General features: G+C 36.5%; 2 protein-coding genes and 1 pseudogene across 3 annotated transcripts; all 3 read left to right on the forward strand.

Annotated features, from left to right (window-relative positions):
• The first annotated feature begins 1,886 nt into the window (after positions 1–1,886).
• Positions 1,887–4,011, forward strand: LOC137728471 (protein FAR1-RELATED SEQUENCE 5-like; annotated as a pseudogene).
• A 1,577-nt stretch (positions 4,012–5,588) lies between these two features.
• Positions 5,589–8,763, forward strand: LOC137729173 (uncharacterized). Its single transcript, XM_068468022.1, has 8 exons — positions 5,589–5,756; positions 6,568–6,717; positions 7,200–7,376; positions 7,576–7,664; positions 7,752–7,816; positions 8,004–8,106; positions 8,277–8,387; positions 8,474–8,763. Exons 1-8 carry the CDS (start codon positions 5,645–5,647, stop codon positions 8,597–8,599), a joined length of 933 nt encoding a protein of 310 aa, XP_068324123.1. The 5' UTR covers positions 5,589–5,644; the 3' UTR covers positions 8,600–8,763.
• A 1,502-nt stretch (positions 8,764–10,265) lies between these two features.
• LOC137728909 (pentatricopeptide repeat-containing protein At4g20090-like) lies at positions 10,266–13,523 on the forward strand. 2 transcript variants are annotated; one of them, XM_068467708.1, is made up of 4 exons: positions 10,266–12,547; positions 12,934–13,026; positions 13,135–13,236; positions 13,352–13,523. In XM_068467708.1, exon 1 carries the CDS (start codon positions 10,540–10,542, stop codon positions 12,538–12,540), a length of 2,001 nt encoding a protein of 666 aa, XP_068323809.1. In that variant the 5' UTR covers positions 10,266–10,539; the 3' UTR covers positions 12,541–12,547; positions 12,934–13,026; positions 13,135–13,236; positions 13,352–13,523. The 2 variants fall into 2 exon arrangements, with proteins under 2 accessions (XP_068323809.1, XP_068323810.1); XM_068467709.1 differs by having other exon boundaries at positions 13,361–13,523.
• Positions 13,524–13,839: the final 316 nt, after the last annotated feature.

The raw sequence follows: 13,839 nt of genomic DNA on the forward strand, positions 1-13,839 counted from the left end.
ACATTTGGGAGCTCTTTCAATGTGACATACAACAAACATGCGGAACCATTCTTTCACATGTGTTTGCATATTTTCAACATGCATTCTTATCATGTCACATGTTTTGCACACCCTTTTCATGTATGGAAGCACCAACAAAGTTTTGCCTTTTTCGAATAATGTTTGGCTATTTAAAAACTCTTTGTATTTTAATCATAAACTTTATGTCTATGATCAGAATCGTTCATATTATGATTCACATTGTAAAATTTTTTTGCAAGAAATGAATTAAAACTAAAGTTGTTTAGTCAATCTATTATAACAAATACATAAACGGTTCGTAATGCTTTTACCAATTCCATTCATTTGTTTTTATACAGTTGATAACAAAACAACCTTAGTATTATGAACGGTTTTGATCCTAAACACATAATTCTATAAATTAACAATGAATCATTTTGAATAGAAATAACTACTCATCGTTTGAGTAATCAAGTAATATTGAAAGGACAAAACTTGACTGCTTAATAGTTAGCAGGAAGTCCTGTTGAATAACTACTGTGGCTGCTTACCAGTTTGACACTTGTCCACTGTTTTTCTCCCTTCTATAAAAATTATGTAATATTAAAACATTATGTAAAGACCAAAATAACCTTATGCCCTGGTTCAATTTGTCCAGTCTTCTTCCCTTCCTCTTTTTTGTTTCGCAGACCCCAACTTTTCTTTTATTCCTCATCTTAGACAAAAGCCAATCCTCTTAATCATGGATTCTCTTTAATCTCCATATCTCATCAGCAACATCAGGTATATATGCACCCATTTTAATTTCAAGTTTTGGCAAATTTAATTAGTCGGTTTTTGATATTTGGGAATTATGACTCTAATTCTTGTTATTTAGGGTTACTGTTCTTTCACTTGTTTTTCAAGCATCTAATTTTCTTCTCATTCGATGCTTGTTCCCCGTACAATGTGCATATATAAATCCATAATTTATTATTTTGAAAAGTGGCTGATTCTTTTTCATGTATATGGTTCATTGGGTTGTGTAGTTAATCCAAAGTTGTCTTTTTCGATTCATCAATTTGCAAGCAATATGTTTGAAAAAAAACAAAAAAAATACTCATGTGGTGGTTGTTTAAGTTTAAAAACTCATTTGTTCACAATATTTTTGTTTTTCAGATTACTAGAGATGGATAGGGGTGGTTCGGTATGGGATACCATACCGAAACTAGTATCCCGAATCCCAAACCAAAATTTTTCGGGACGGGAATTTGAAGACCAATCCCAAACCAAATTTTCGGGAGTCCCAAATTTCGGGAATCCCGAAATATTTTCGGGATTTTGGGACAAATCGGGAATCCCAAATTGAAATATGAAATTATGAATTGTTCTTCAAATATATAATTCAAGAACACATTCATGAACTAGGAATTTCATTTCATTAACACTAATATTTAATTGAACACTGGCTGACTGTTTTTATCATAGTCAAAATTCAAATTAATTAAACCCTTTTTGCAATATGTTGAGAGACAAACTAATCAAGCCTTCTAAAATCATCAGTCATGGCAGCAGCAATAATAAAATCCACATGAATATCAAACAAAACATGAAAAATATGCAAGGTGTAGGGTATTCTAGGTTGCAGAGCATGAATTATAAACTACTAGCATCAATTATAAAAGAATAATATATATATATAATAATTAATATTATATATTTTCGGTTTGGTATGGGATTCCCGAAATATCGAGAAGCCAATCCCGAATCCCATACCGAAATTTTGGGATCGGTTCGGGATAGCATCCCAAAAATTTCGAGAATTTCGGCTTGGGAAATTTTTGGTTTGGGATCGGGATTTTTTTGGTTCGGTTCGGGATTTTTGGGAATTTTTTCCACCTCTAGAGATGGACACTTCAGGTTTAATCAATGGGCCATGTGGTGATTCCGGAGTTGATTTACAAGCTGAGGCCCAAACTAATAATCCACCCGCGAATAATCTGTATAGGGCGGAAGTTCATGTGGATGTACTTGGAAGGGAATTTAGTTCGTGTGATAGTGCATATAAGTTTTATGTAGATTATGGTGGAAAAGTGTGGTTTCAATGTACGGAAACATCAACAGACAAAAGGCAAGATGAATTTGGTGTCACGAGTAAGTTATTGTTGCTCAAAAGAAGGTTACCGACAAAAAGACAAACAACATGAAATTGTAACTTATTCGCAACCAATTTCAAGAGTTGGTTGCCGAGCACATATGAGAAGAGTGGAAAATTTAGGGTTGTGTCATTTGAGGAAGGCCATAATCATGATTTGATTGCAACACCAATGAAGCATATGCTTAAAGTCAATAGAAGAATGTCTGAGGCTCAAAAAACACACGTTGATGATGCAGAAAAGGCAGAATTACCTATTAAAGCAATTGCGGACCTAATGAGCATAGAAGTTGGAGGTCGTAACAATCTTGGATTTTTGGATAAAGATTATAAGAATTATATACATAGCAAGCGAAAGACTAAAATGAAAAAAAGGAGATGTTTGTGCTATATTGCTGTATTTCCATAAAAATGCACTCGGAAATCTCCTCCTATTTTTATGCAATGCAAGTTGATGATGATGATATGATCACAAACATATTTTGGGCTAGTGCATGTTCGGTAAGTGATTATAATCTCTTTGGTGATGTTATGTGCTTTGATACCACTTATCGAACCAACGAATATGATCGACCATTTGCACCATTTGTTGGAGTTAACCATCATAAGCAAACTGTAGTATTTGGTATAGCTTTGTTGTATGATGAAACTACAACTTCTTTTCGGTGGCTATTTAATGCTTTTCTTTCAGCAATGTCTAGAAAACAACCAAGAACAATTCTTACAGATCAATCGGTTGCAATGTCAAGGGTAATATTTGAAGTCTATCATGAAACTTGTCATTGATTATGTGTTTGGCACATTTATCAAAATGTAGCCAAGAATTTGAGCCATGTTTTTCACATATCAACAGAATTTGCTCATGATTTCAGTACATGTGTACATGATTATGAAGATGGAAATGAGTGGCTACTAGCATGAAATAATAAACTTGAGAAATATAGCCTTCAAGACAACAATTGGTTGCGTGACATATTTAACTTGCAAGAAAAATGGGTTTTGGTGTATGGGCGGCATACTTTCACCGTGGACATGAAGATCACACAACGTAGTGAATCGATGAACAAAGTCTTAAAAAAATATTTGAAGCCTAAACATGATTTTCTACGATTCTTTGAGCATTATAAGAGAGTGTTGGTAGATCGAACATATCAAGAATTACTTGTTGATTTCAAGATGATTGAGGCTAGTCCTATATTATTAGCAAATGTAGAAATGTTGTAGCAAGTGGTGGAGGTTTATACCCCAGAAGTATTTAAACTTTTCCAAAAAGATTATACATGCTTTCTTGGTTGTAGTATTCACAAAGTTGACAAGTCTAAGATGATTACGGAGTACAGAGTATTTTGTGCTAGTAAATGTCAAGAACACTTGGTTAAATTTGAAGCTTCAACACATATAGTTGATTCTAGCTGTATGCAATTCTCTTTTGTTGGGATTTTATGTGGTCATGCAATCAAAGTGCTTGATAAGAATGTGAAAAAAAAAATCCCATCCCATTACATATTAAATCGATGGACAAGAGTGGTGAAGGCTAGAAGTATGAAAGATTACCATGGAGTGGGTGCTCATGACAATCCTAAAGAGTCTGGGAAAGTGTTATAGTCATTTGTCGTGAAATTGCTTCCTTAGCTGCAGAACATGACAAGTTAACTGAGTATGCACGTCATCGTTCAATTGAGATGCTTAAAGGCTTGGAAGAAATAAAGAAAAGTATTGGTGAAAAGGATTGCACTAGTGGTGTTCAAAATTTGAAAGGCAAGGTTGATTCAACTGGTAAAGAACATGTTGAGATAATGGTTGAGCCTAATAATTGTGAAACAATAATTGTTGGAGTTAAGAGAAAAGCTACAGTCAGCATCCACGCGGTCGACTGAAGGATCCGCTTGAACAAAAAAAGTCTAAATCGACATCCAAGAGTCAAACAACTCCTGGAAGACGACAAATAGCTATGGAGGTACCTAAATTGTATTTTGTGCATGTATGAAGTGATTAATGTGTTATCTTGCAAATGGTTTTTTTTTTTTTTTTTAATCAAAATTTTTGTAGGAATTTATTTGCATAGGTGAAAGTTCACAAACACTCCAGGGTGTAGGACATGAGGCTCATTTATTTGATAGCTTGTCTTAAGTAAGGACTTTTAACTCTTTTAATTTTAATAAAGTTATATCAAAATTTAATTTCTAGACATAAGAATTGAGCTTGAGAATCCAAACTTACTCTCTAAACATAAATGTAGGGATATGTCAATATTGGTATTGGTTCAGAACAACAATTTCAAGCTACACATGGAATTCAATGCACCAATGTGCTGCCTTACTTTGAAAGAATATTTAGCTTGTCAACTTTTTTTTTTATTTCGTTTTTATTTTCTAATATATTAATTTCAACACTCATTTTTTTTCTTTTGTCTCTCATAGTATATACCAAAGGAAACCAAGTTTTCATTTTGAACTTCTGGAAGTTTGGACGAGATTACATGTTGGCAACAAAATATCTCTTTCGCTCAATTGTTTAATGTGAGTATTACATATACGACAACTATAATACATACAAACAAATATAGATGTGTAGAAAATGTTGATCCTATTATATATTTAGCCGCTTCACTTTTTGTTTGTAGGAATCAACAACAAATTTCCATGCCTTTTCACAAGATGAAAGAGCCAAACAAAATGGAAATTGAGCAGGATTTTCATTTTTAGATTTTTTGTAAAATGGAAAATCGGAGGTGTGGAGTATCCACCTATTATTTTGGCGTCCTCCAACATGAAGAAAAATTTGGAAGATATTTCTTTTTGTTTTTGGCAAATTTTGCGCAGTATAGAAAGTTGAAGTGGAGGTTGCACCATTTTCCTTTTGAATTGTACTATCTTAAGTTAAAATAACTTGTAATTGTCTTTGAATTGGCATAGCTCCTTTCTAAAATAGTTATTCTAATCTTTTATACAAGTATTTTTAACATTGCATAAAAAATAAAAAAAATTAAAGAACCCATTAATTAAAAGGAAAACTAATGAAAATGGTTTGAAAACTTTAAGTTTTAACGATAAAGATAAAATAAAGGGTAAAGTGAATAGTACCATGATTGACTTTTTAGTGTAAAAATATGATTTTTCGTTAAAATAAACAGTATCACAAATTTTTCGTTAAAACTCCCTTAATTAAATTTGCTTAAACTTGAAAATGAAAACTGGTGCGCGCATGTGCTTTTGCCAAGAAGAGGAACAAAGCAAAGTTGGGGCCTATGAACAAAAGAAAGGAAAGGGAGAAGACTGGACAAATTGAATGGGGGTACAAGGGTATTTTGGTCATTTAATGATATTTTCATATTACGTAACTTTTTTAAGAAAGAAGAAAAACATGGACATATGTCAAACTGGTAAGCCGCCACAGTGACTGTTCAACAGAACTAAAACGAAGAGATAGCTCGTCACTCCAAAAGGCCATTTTCTGAAATTTGAACGCTAGAGAGAGAGAGAGAGAGAGAGAGAGAGAGAGAGAGAGAGGATGGAGAAGGCAGGAGCAGCAGAAGCCATAGCCAAGGTCTCATCAATCTTCATATACCCAGTAAAATCATGCCGCGGAATTTCAGTGTCCCAAGCTCCTCTCACTCCAACTGGTATGTATTAATTCACAACGGTCAATCCTTCTCTCTATTACTCTCATTTCTTCCACTTTCAATTTCACTAGTGATATTTCTGTTGAACCAGTTGAATCTATTTAACCATATGATTGAAAAGTACATGAAAGTCTGTTTCTTTCTTGAGGCACCAGAAGGAAATGATCATTTAGCTTTTAAATCAAATTGCTTGCATGATTAAGTTAAATTAAGGATCCATATTAAATTGACCCAATTGAGTTTCCTCCCTATTTGTTGAAATTGTACATGAAATTAATTATTTTTATTTCCATGCCTTTTCGAGTCGCAGAAACAGTCTCTTTGCAAAGGTAAGGCTGCGTACATTAGACATCTCCCGACCCTCGCAAAGCGGGGAGCCTTGTAGGCTTGGGGTCGCCCATACTTTTTCTAGTGCTGTTATCAGTTTGTTGGATTATTCTATTTACATTATTCAAGCTGGGAGTTTTCTTTTACCCACTGATTTTCTAGGAGGGGAAAAACGTATGAGAAGAGTATTATGCAGGAGGCTCTAATTGGGTTTTGGAAAATATGGTTTTGTAACATTTTGATTATCCTTGTTACTCGAATTCGATCACTTTTAGTTATTCGGTTAATCCATAGGAGCTGGCAAATGAATGCATCCACAAAAGCACAAAATTTAGCTGAATTTACGGTTTCTTACACTATTGATTGATGGTCCTTTATATTTCTTAATTTGGTAGCAGGGAATAAATTATTGAAATGAAGATTGTTGGTTGGATTGTGAAGTGCAGGGCATGTTTGATTTTTCCAATATGTTTTGGATGTACAGGATTTCGATGGGATCGGCAGTGGTTAGTTGTAAACTCCAAAGGAAGAGCATATACTCAAAGAGTTGAACCAAGGCTTGCTTTGGTTGAGGTAGAGCTGCCAAATGAGGCGTTTGTCGAGGGTTGGGAACCTACCAAAAGCTCTTATCTAGGTAAAAAGAAAGTAATTTTCTGTTTTGCTACAAAGTTTGTTTTCCCTCATTTTTTTACTGTGTATATGCTCTCTGTAGCCGAAAAACTTTATCCTTAAGCAGGAGATTTGGTGATTTACTCATGTCTTTCTCCTAACTAGTGATCAAATTCTCACGTGATATGTTCTTGTTTCTGTAATTAGCGATGCTTAGTTGGACGTTGAAGTGGAGCTTTACTCTTTTCGGAATTTTAATCTCCTTCTTATACTTGGAAGTAGTCACGTTCTTTTGTTGTATATTATATTATCATTGTTTCTTCACCCATATAGAATGTGGTTGCAAGTTCATTCACCCTTTGTAGTAAAAAATATTCATTTTGATGATGTACTGGCAATCAAAGTAGTTGTTCATATCATATGGTCATTGTGCTCACTACCTTTCAACATTCAGTGAGTTCTGTTGAAGTTATTAAATTGAATAACGAACTGTCATTCTTTTTGCAGTACTAAAAGCACCTGGCATGGATGTACTTAAGGTTTCGTTGAGTGCACCACGAGAAATAGCAGATGGGGTTTCCATGTGGGAATGGTCTGGTTCTGCATTAGATGAAGGAAATGCTGCATCAAAATGGTTTTCAGATTATATTGGGAAACCCAGTCGACTTGTTCGCTTTAATACAGGTAGAATTTATAATGGTGCTTTCAAAGAATTAGGCACTGAGCGCACCAACTAGGGCTGATCAATCAAAACCTGAGATTATCTGTAAAAACATAATTCTGGATGGGAAAATCAATTTGAAGATGCAATAGCATCCAGTGTGGTGCACACAGGTACTATTAGGACAAAACTAATTAATCTGCCCACTGTGTTCCAATGCAGTTTCAGAAACTAGGCCTGTGGAACCCGAATATGCTCCAGGATACAAAACCATGTTCTCCGACATGTATCCTTACATGCTAATATCTCAGGTTAGTCAAGTTGCAATGTGAAAAGTATGTCCTTTTGCTTTTACGAGGGAGGCTCTAATCTGGAACTTGTCATTACATATTCCGTAGGGATCAATGGATGCACTGAATCAGCTTCTGATGGAACCCATACCAATTAACCGTTTTAGACCCAAGTAATTCTAAATTTATCGTTCCATCTGTTTATTCTTTAATAAGCATCCAAATTTCTGAACTTTCAATGACATGTTTCAGCACCCAAGTAATTTTCTATTCTACCAAAATTGTTATCAGTGTTATAACATATATTTATATAGATACTCACAGTTTTGAATCTTGAAAACTCTTACTTGCATGTCACAGTATTCTTGTTGATGGTTGCGAACCATTTTCTGAGGACTTGTGGACAGAAATCAAAATAGACAAACTCACATTTCTTGGTGTCAAGCTATGCTCCCGTTGTAAGGTTAAGAGTCTTGCCCTTTCTGCATTTTTTTGCTATGTGGTGACACTCAAGCTAAATTACATAAGAACATTTATGTAATACTCGTCTCAAAATCATACTAAGAGCTGAGCGTTTCAGAAAGACTAATATGAATCGTCTGATGTTTACAAATGAATTTTCGTGTTTTTAAGGTACCTACGATCAATCAAGACACTGGCATTGCAGGGCCCGAGCCAAATAACACTCTTAAGAAAATCCGATCTGATACAGTTTTGCGTCCGACGCGAAAACAGCAAGGAAAGGTGAGTACAGGTAGTAACTGTAGGGCTTTGCACCATATTCCTTCAGTATCCATGCAGTGATTCACATGTAGTAAATGGATTTCCAGGTTTACTTTGGGCAGAACCTAGTTTGCAAAAGCTTCCTTACTGGGCAGAAGGGAAATGTCGTAACGGTTGGAGATCTGGTTTATGTCCTTAACAAAGTCTCTTCTACTGATGAAGCAGCAGCATGAATGTCGAAGAATATGTACTTTTCTGTTACACGCTAGTGCACAATAACAAGTGGGCTGCTTGTATCATGATGAATGATATGTGATGATGCCTTTCTTGGCGTGTGGCCAAGCTAAACTCTCCAATAAATTATAATACAATTGCATTTTGCCGTAGTGTTCTAAAAGCTTGTTTTACATATTTAAAGAGCAAGAGGGACATCACCACCCTTGTAGGTTATATTTGCGAGTCCTCGTAACTGTTAGGTTATAAAAGTGGTGAAACAATTAAGTTACAACAATCAGTCCACCACAACCAGAGCTTGAGTGGGTTGGTCAGAGATGGCTGCTTCCATGGCATGGTACGGACATATTTCCCAATCATTTTCCAAGAACAACTTGACTAAATTGTTGTCGTAACCGCTGAATGTGGCCACCTCTGGCTTTGTACAAGGCACTGACGTAGACCTGGAACTGAACTTCCTAATCCGGGCAGTCCATTTTGCTTACAAACTCGCACTTGGACTTGAGACCATGGCCTCCTAGGGAACGCAACACGGGGGTTCGTCTGAAGTTGATCACCGCCTCTTTGTCAATTCGGACACCAACAGTCCCAAACCTATCGATACATCCCTGCCGAATTGGCTTTCGGGGGAGACATCACGAACAGCCAAGCAGTTGCTCAAATTCTTCTTTCGACTTTGCCCTTCTTTTGGTTTTTTAAGTTGATCCTCATGTCCTCCACCTTTGCCTTCCACTGACGCTCGGCTGCTTGCCCGACATCCTCATCATTCACATATTCTACGATTTTATGTGGAGTAAATTGTAGCTACATTCTCTTAATTTTAACTCAATTGAAGCAATAGTTCCTCAACTAAAAATTCATTATCATTGGTTCCTCAACTCCTCAAAACGTGCAGCTATGATCCCTCAACTAAAAATTCATTACCATTGGTCCCTTAACTTTAATTTAACTTGAGAAATGGTCCCTTAACCTTAACTCAATTGTAGCAATGATCTTTCCAACATAACTCGTTTTGACAAAAAATTTTACGTGGTTGATGAAAATGACCATAATTACACACTTTGATGAGTTGAGAGACCCTAATTGTATAAATGGGCATTCCAACATAACTTATTTTGACAAAATTGATTAAAATGACTATAGCTACACATTTTGATAAGTTGAGGGACCAATGGTAATGGATTTTTAGTTGAGGGACCATTGCTCCAATTTGATTAAAGTTGAGGGACCATTGCTACAATTTACTCTTTTATGTGGAAGTGAGTGCCAGCTGCAGTGTTGTACTGGACACCGCAGCAATCGGTGACGGCTTTCACGTTCTGTAATGCACCGTATGAGCGACACTTGCACTGCATCTTAGCCAAAAGGTCGAGACAAAGAAGGAAATTTGAACTCAAGTGCAATCATGCAAGAGGACTAACATAATGTTCTATCCAACTTACCCAAATCACAAAAATATCTTTCAAACTCAGGAACAAAAGAATAACTTACATAAAATGAGTTCATCTTCACGTGATATTCTTATTCAATAATTTATCATTACGTGAAAAAAAACTTACACATAATAATATATTGTTTTATGTAACAATCGTGTTTTCGACCTTTGGTATTCAAATGGGATCGCTGAGGGCGTGTTTAATTATTAACCGCACGATCTCATTAGAAGGAGATCTAACGGTCCCGCATGTAATCCCTTACTAACGGCGTCTCCTTCTTCTTCCGACCAGGATTTCTTCACGTTACCTTCTTTCTGCTGCTCTGGTTTAAGGGACTGTGTGATATTCTGAGACCACTCAGCGAGTTCACTCGGAGACTTCGCCTCTATCTGAAACGCCAAAAAACGCATCAAGACCCAGTATTTTGATTCCGGTATCTCTCTACCCATTTGGAGATTTATGCAGGTTTCAATCCAAAACCCAGAAGAAACCCTTCTAATCCCATGCCAAAATTCTCAACTTACTACTCGAAGCTCCTCGGCAGCTCAATCCTACAGGGCGTTTGGAAGCTGGGTCTTTATCCAATCCCCCTATGTGAGTTGTTAACTTCTTCACTTCTCTCTCACTATTCAGTTGTTGCAATTCCATCCAACCAAACTCTCGAAGCCGAACCTGTAAACAATGACGAAATCCAGCCCCCAATTTCTGATGAAATGTTCAGGAAATGTGCCAAATTGGGTTCTTACAGATCGGGTGATTCGACATTTTATTCACTCATTGAGAATTACGCGAATTCGGGTGATTTTCGGTCCCTGGAGCAGGTTTTGGATCGCATGAAGCGCGAAAGGCGGGTTTTTATTGAGAAGAGCTTTATTCTGATGTTTAGAGCTTTTGGAAAAGCGCATTTACCCAATAAAGCTGTAGAATTGTTCTACAGAATGGTGGATGAATTTCAGTGTAGACGAACTGTTAAGTCGTTTAATTCGGTTCTTAATGTCATTATACAGGAGGGCCATTATTCTCATGCTATAGAGTTTTATTCCCGTGTTGTTGGTACTGCAAACTTGAACATTTCGCCCAATGTACTCAGTTATAATCTGATTATCAAGGCCATGTGTAAGTTTGGATTGGTTGATAGAGCAGTCGAATTGTTTAGAGAAATGCCGAGTAGGAATTGCACTCCTGATGTGTTCACGTATTGTACATTGATGGATGGATTATGCAAGGATAATAGGATTGATGAGGCGGTTTTTTTGTTGGATGAAATGCAAATTGAGGGGTGCTTGCCGAGTCCTATGACTTTTAATGTGTTAATAAACGCATTGTGCAAGAAGGGTGACTTGGCACGTGCAGCGAAGCTTGTTGATAATATGTTTCTCAAAGGCTGTGTTCCAAATGAAGTCACTTATAACACCCTTATTCATGGTTTGTGTCTCAAGGGTAAGTTGGATAAGGCAGTTAGTCTTTTGGATCGAATGATTTCAAATAAATGTGTGCCTAATGATGTGACATACGGAACAATCATCAATGGACTTGTTAAGCAAGGACGAGCAGTTGATGGGGCTCGAGTGTTGATCTCTATGGAGGAAAGAGGGCGTCATGCAAATGAGTATATTTATTCGGTCCTTGTTAGTGGACTGTTCAAGGAGGGAAAATCTGATGATGCAATGACATTGTGGAAGGAGATGATGGAGAAGGGATGTAGACCCAACACTGTTGTCTATAGTGCTCTGATAGATGGCCTTTGTCGAGAAGGAAAACCAGATGAAGGCAAGGAAGTATTCTGTGAGATGGTGAGTAATGGTTACATGCCCAATTCCTTCACTTATAGCTCCTTAATGAGGGGGTTCTTTCAGACGGGTCAGAGTAAAAAAGCCATTCGTTTGTGGAATGAAATGGCAAACAAGAATTTTATGCATAACGAGGTGTGTTACAGTGTCCTAATTCATGGTTTATGCAAGGATGGGCAACTCAAAGAGGCCCTGATGGTGTGGCAGAAGATGTTGGGAAGTGGACATAAACCTGATGTTGTGGCTTATAGTTCAATGATTCATGGCCTTTGCAATGATGGTTTGGTTGAGCAGGGTTTGAAACTTTTCAATGAAATGCTTTGTCAGGAGCCTGAATGTCAACCAGATGTTATCACTTTTAACATACTTTTCGATGCTATCTGCAAGCAGAGTAATATCTCCCTTGCCATTGATATTTTAAATAGAATGCTGGATAGGGGTTGCGATCCCGATTCAGTTACATGTGACATCTTCCTGAGAACTTTGAGAGAAAAGCTCAACCCGCCTCAAGATGGAAGGGAGTTCCTAAATGAGCTTGTTGTCCGTCTATTTAAGCAGCAGAGGATAGTAGGTGCTTCCCAGATTGTGGAAGTAATGCTGAAAAAGTTTTTGCCACCCAAAGCCTCTGTGTGGACAAAAGTTGTGCAAGAGCTTTGCAAGCCTAAGAAGGTTAGAGCAGCCATTGACAAATGTTGGAGCAGCCTATATTGCTAGTCTTAAAGTAAGGCTTTTATTTATTTTTCTCATCAAAGCTTGGTTAGACGGTGACTGGAACTATTTCTTTCTTACTTTGGTTGTCGGAGCTAGGTATTAAACTCTTTAGAGTAAAAAATAGGAGGTGATGTCTTTTCATTTCAATCTCCCATATTTTCTCACATACTACAATCTAAACTTTACTGGCATGCATTACGCTTGCCTTATATAGTTGGCGGTCTACGCTGTAACTTAGAAGATTGTTGATAATACAAATTTGTCTTTGGATATAAGGGCACATAGTATGCCAAGGATTGGAAAATCAATATTGGTTTCTGCTGCGTAGAGTAATGTTACTTTAATATCAGTGATCGTTCTACAACATAATTTTCATTTTCGGTTGGCATATTTCAGTTTCTGTCTATTCTTTTGGAGAAGGAAACCAGAAATAATGAGGCTAACTTTTGGTTGAAGGATTAATGATATAAGTGATCCAGCCTTTCATAGGTACTTAGAATTACTACCATTGGCATTATCTGCTTTACGTTTCTTTCTACCAAATTGTTCTCATATGAAACTTCTGAAAAAGTGGATTTGCTTCACGGTCTCTTACAGTCGGCACTCTTGCAAATTGTGATGTTTGGACAGCTGTTTTATGAAGTGAGCAAAATAGTTCATTCCTCTAAGCAGCATAGGTCAAATCTGCAGATGACAAAGGTACTTGACTGAAACTATACGAACTGCAATCAAATCTCTCATTAGGCATTTACTTCTTTTTTTTTTTCTTCAGAAAAGACAGACAACTAAATTTTGATTTTTCCTTGGTTCTAAGTTCGTGCAGGTCGACCTGGGGCAATAAGCTTGTTGGAGAATATTGAAATGTCTGTTGGTAAAAAGGTGAATTTGGAGTCAGGTACAGACTTGAAGACTGATCTCTTCATCTTATGCCTGACATGTTATGGTAATCGATTTTCTTGAACCTGGAATTACTTTTATTTCTTCTTCTTCTTTTTTTTTTTTTTTTTTTTTTTTTTTTTTTTTTTTTTCATTTGTTCCATTTTGTGTCTACGACTAGATGGCTATTAATGTATTAATGCTAAAATGTGGAACAACTTTTACTAGCATAACGAATTTCCAATATCTATTTGCGTTGTAGTGACACCGTTGGGTTAGTGGTGAAATGTGTCTGAGAATTAACTCTCTCTTACTATTTTGTACCGCTTTCATTGCTGACAAGACTGAGCGAAAGTGAACAACAAACTTCAACTGTCAATTGATTGTAGATTGCATATTACCAAACAAAATCTCCACATAGCTATT

Source organism: Pyrus communis, chromosome 3, assembly GCF_963583255.1.
Source record: "Pyrus communis chromosome 3, drPyrComm1.1, whole genome shotgun sequence".
Lineage (NCBI taxonomy): Eukaryota > Viridiplantae > Streptophyta > Magnoliopsida > Rosales > Rosaceae > Pyrus > Pyrus communis.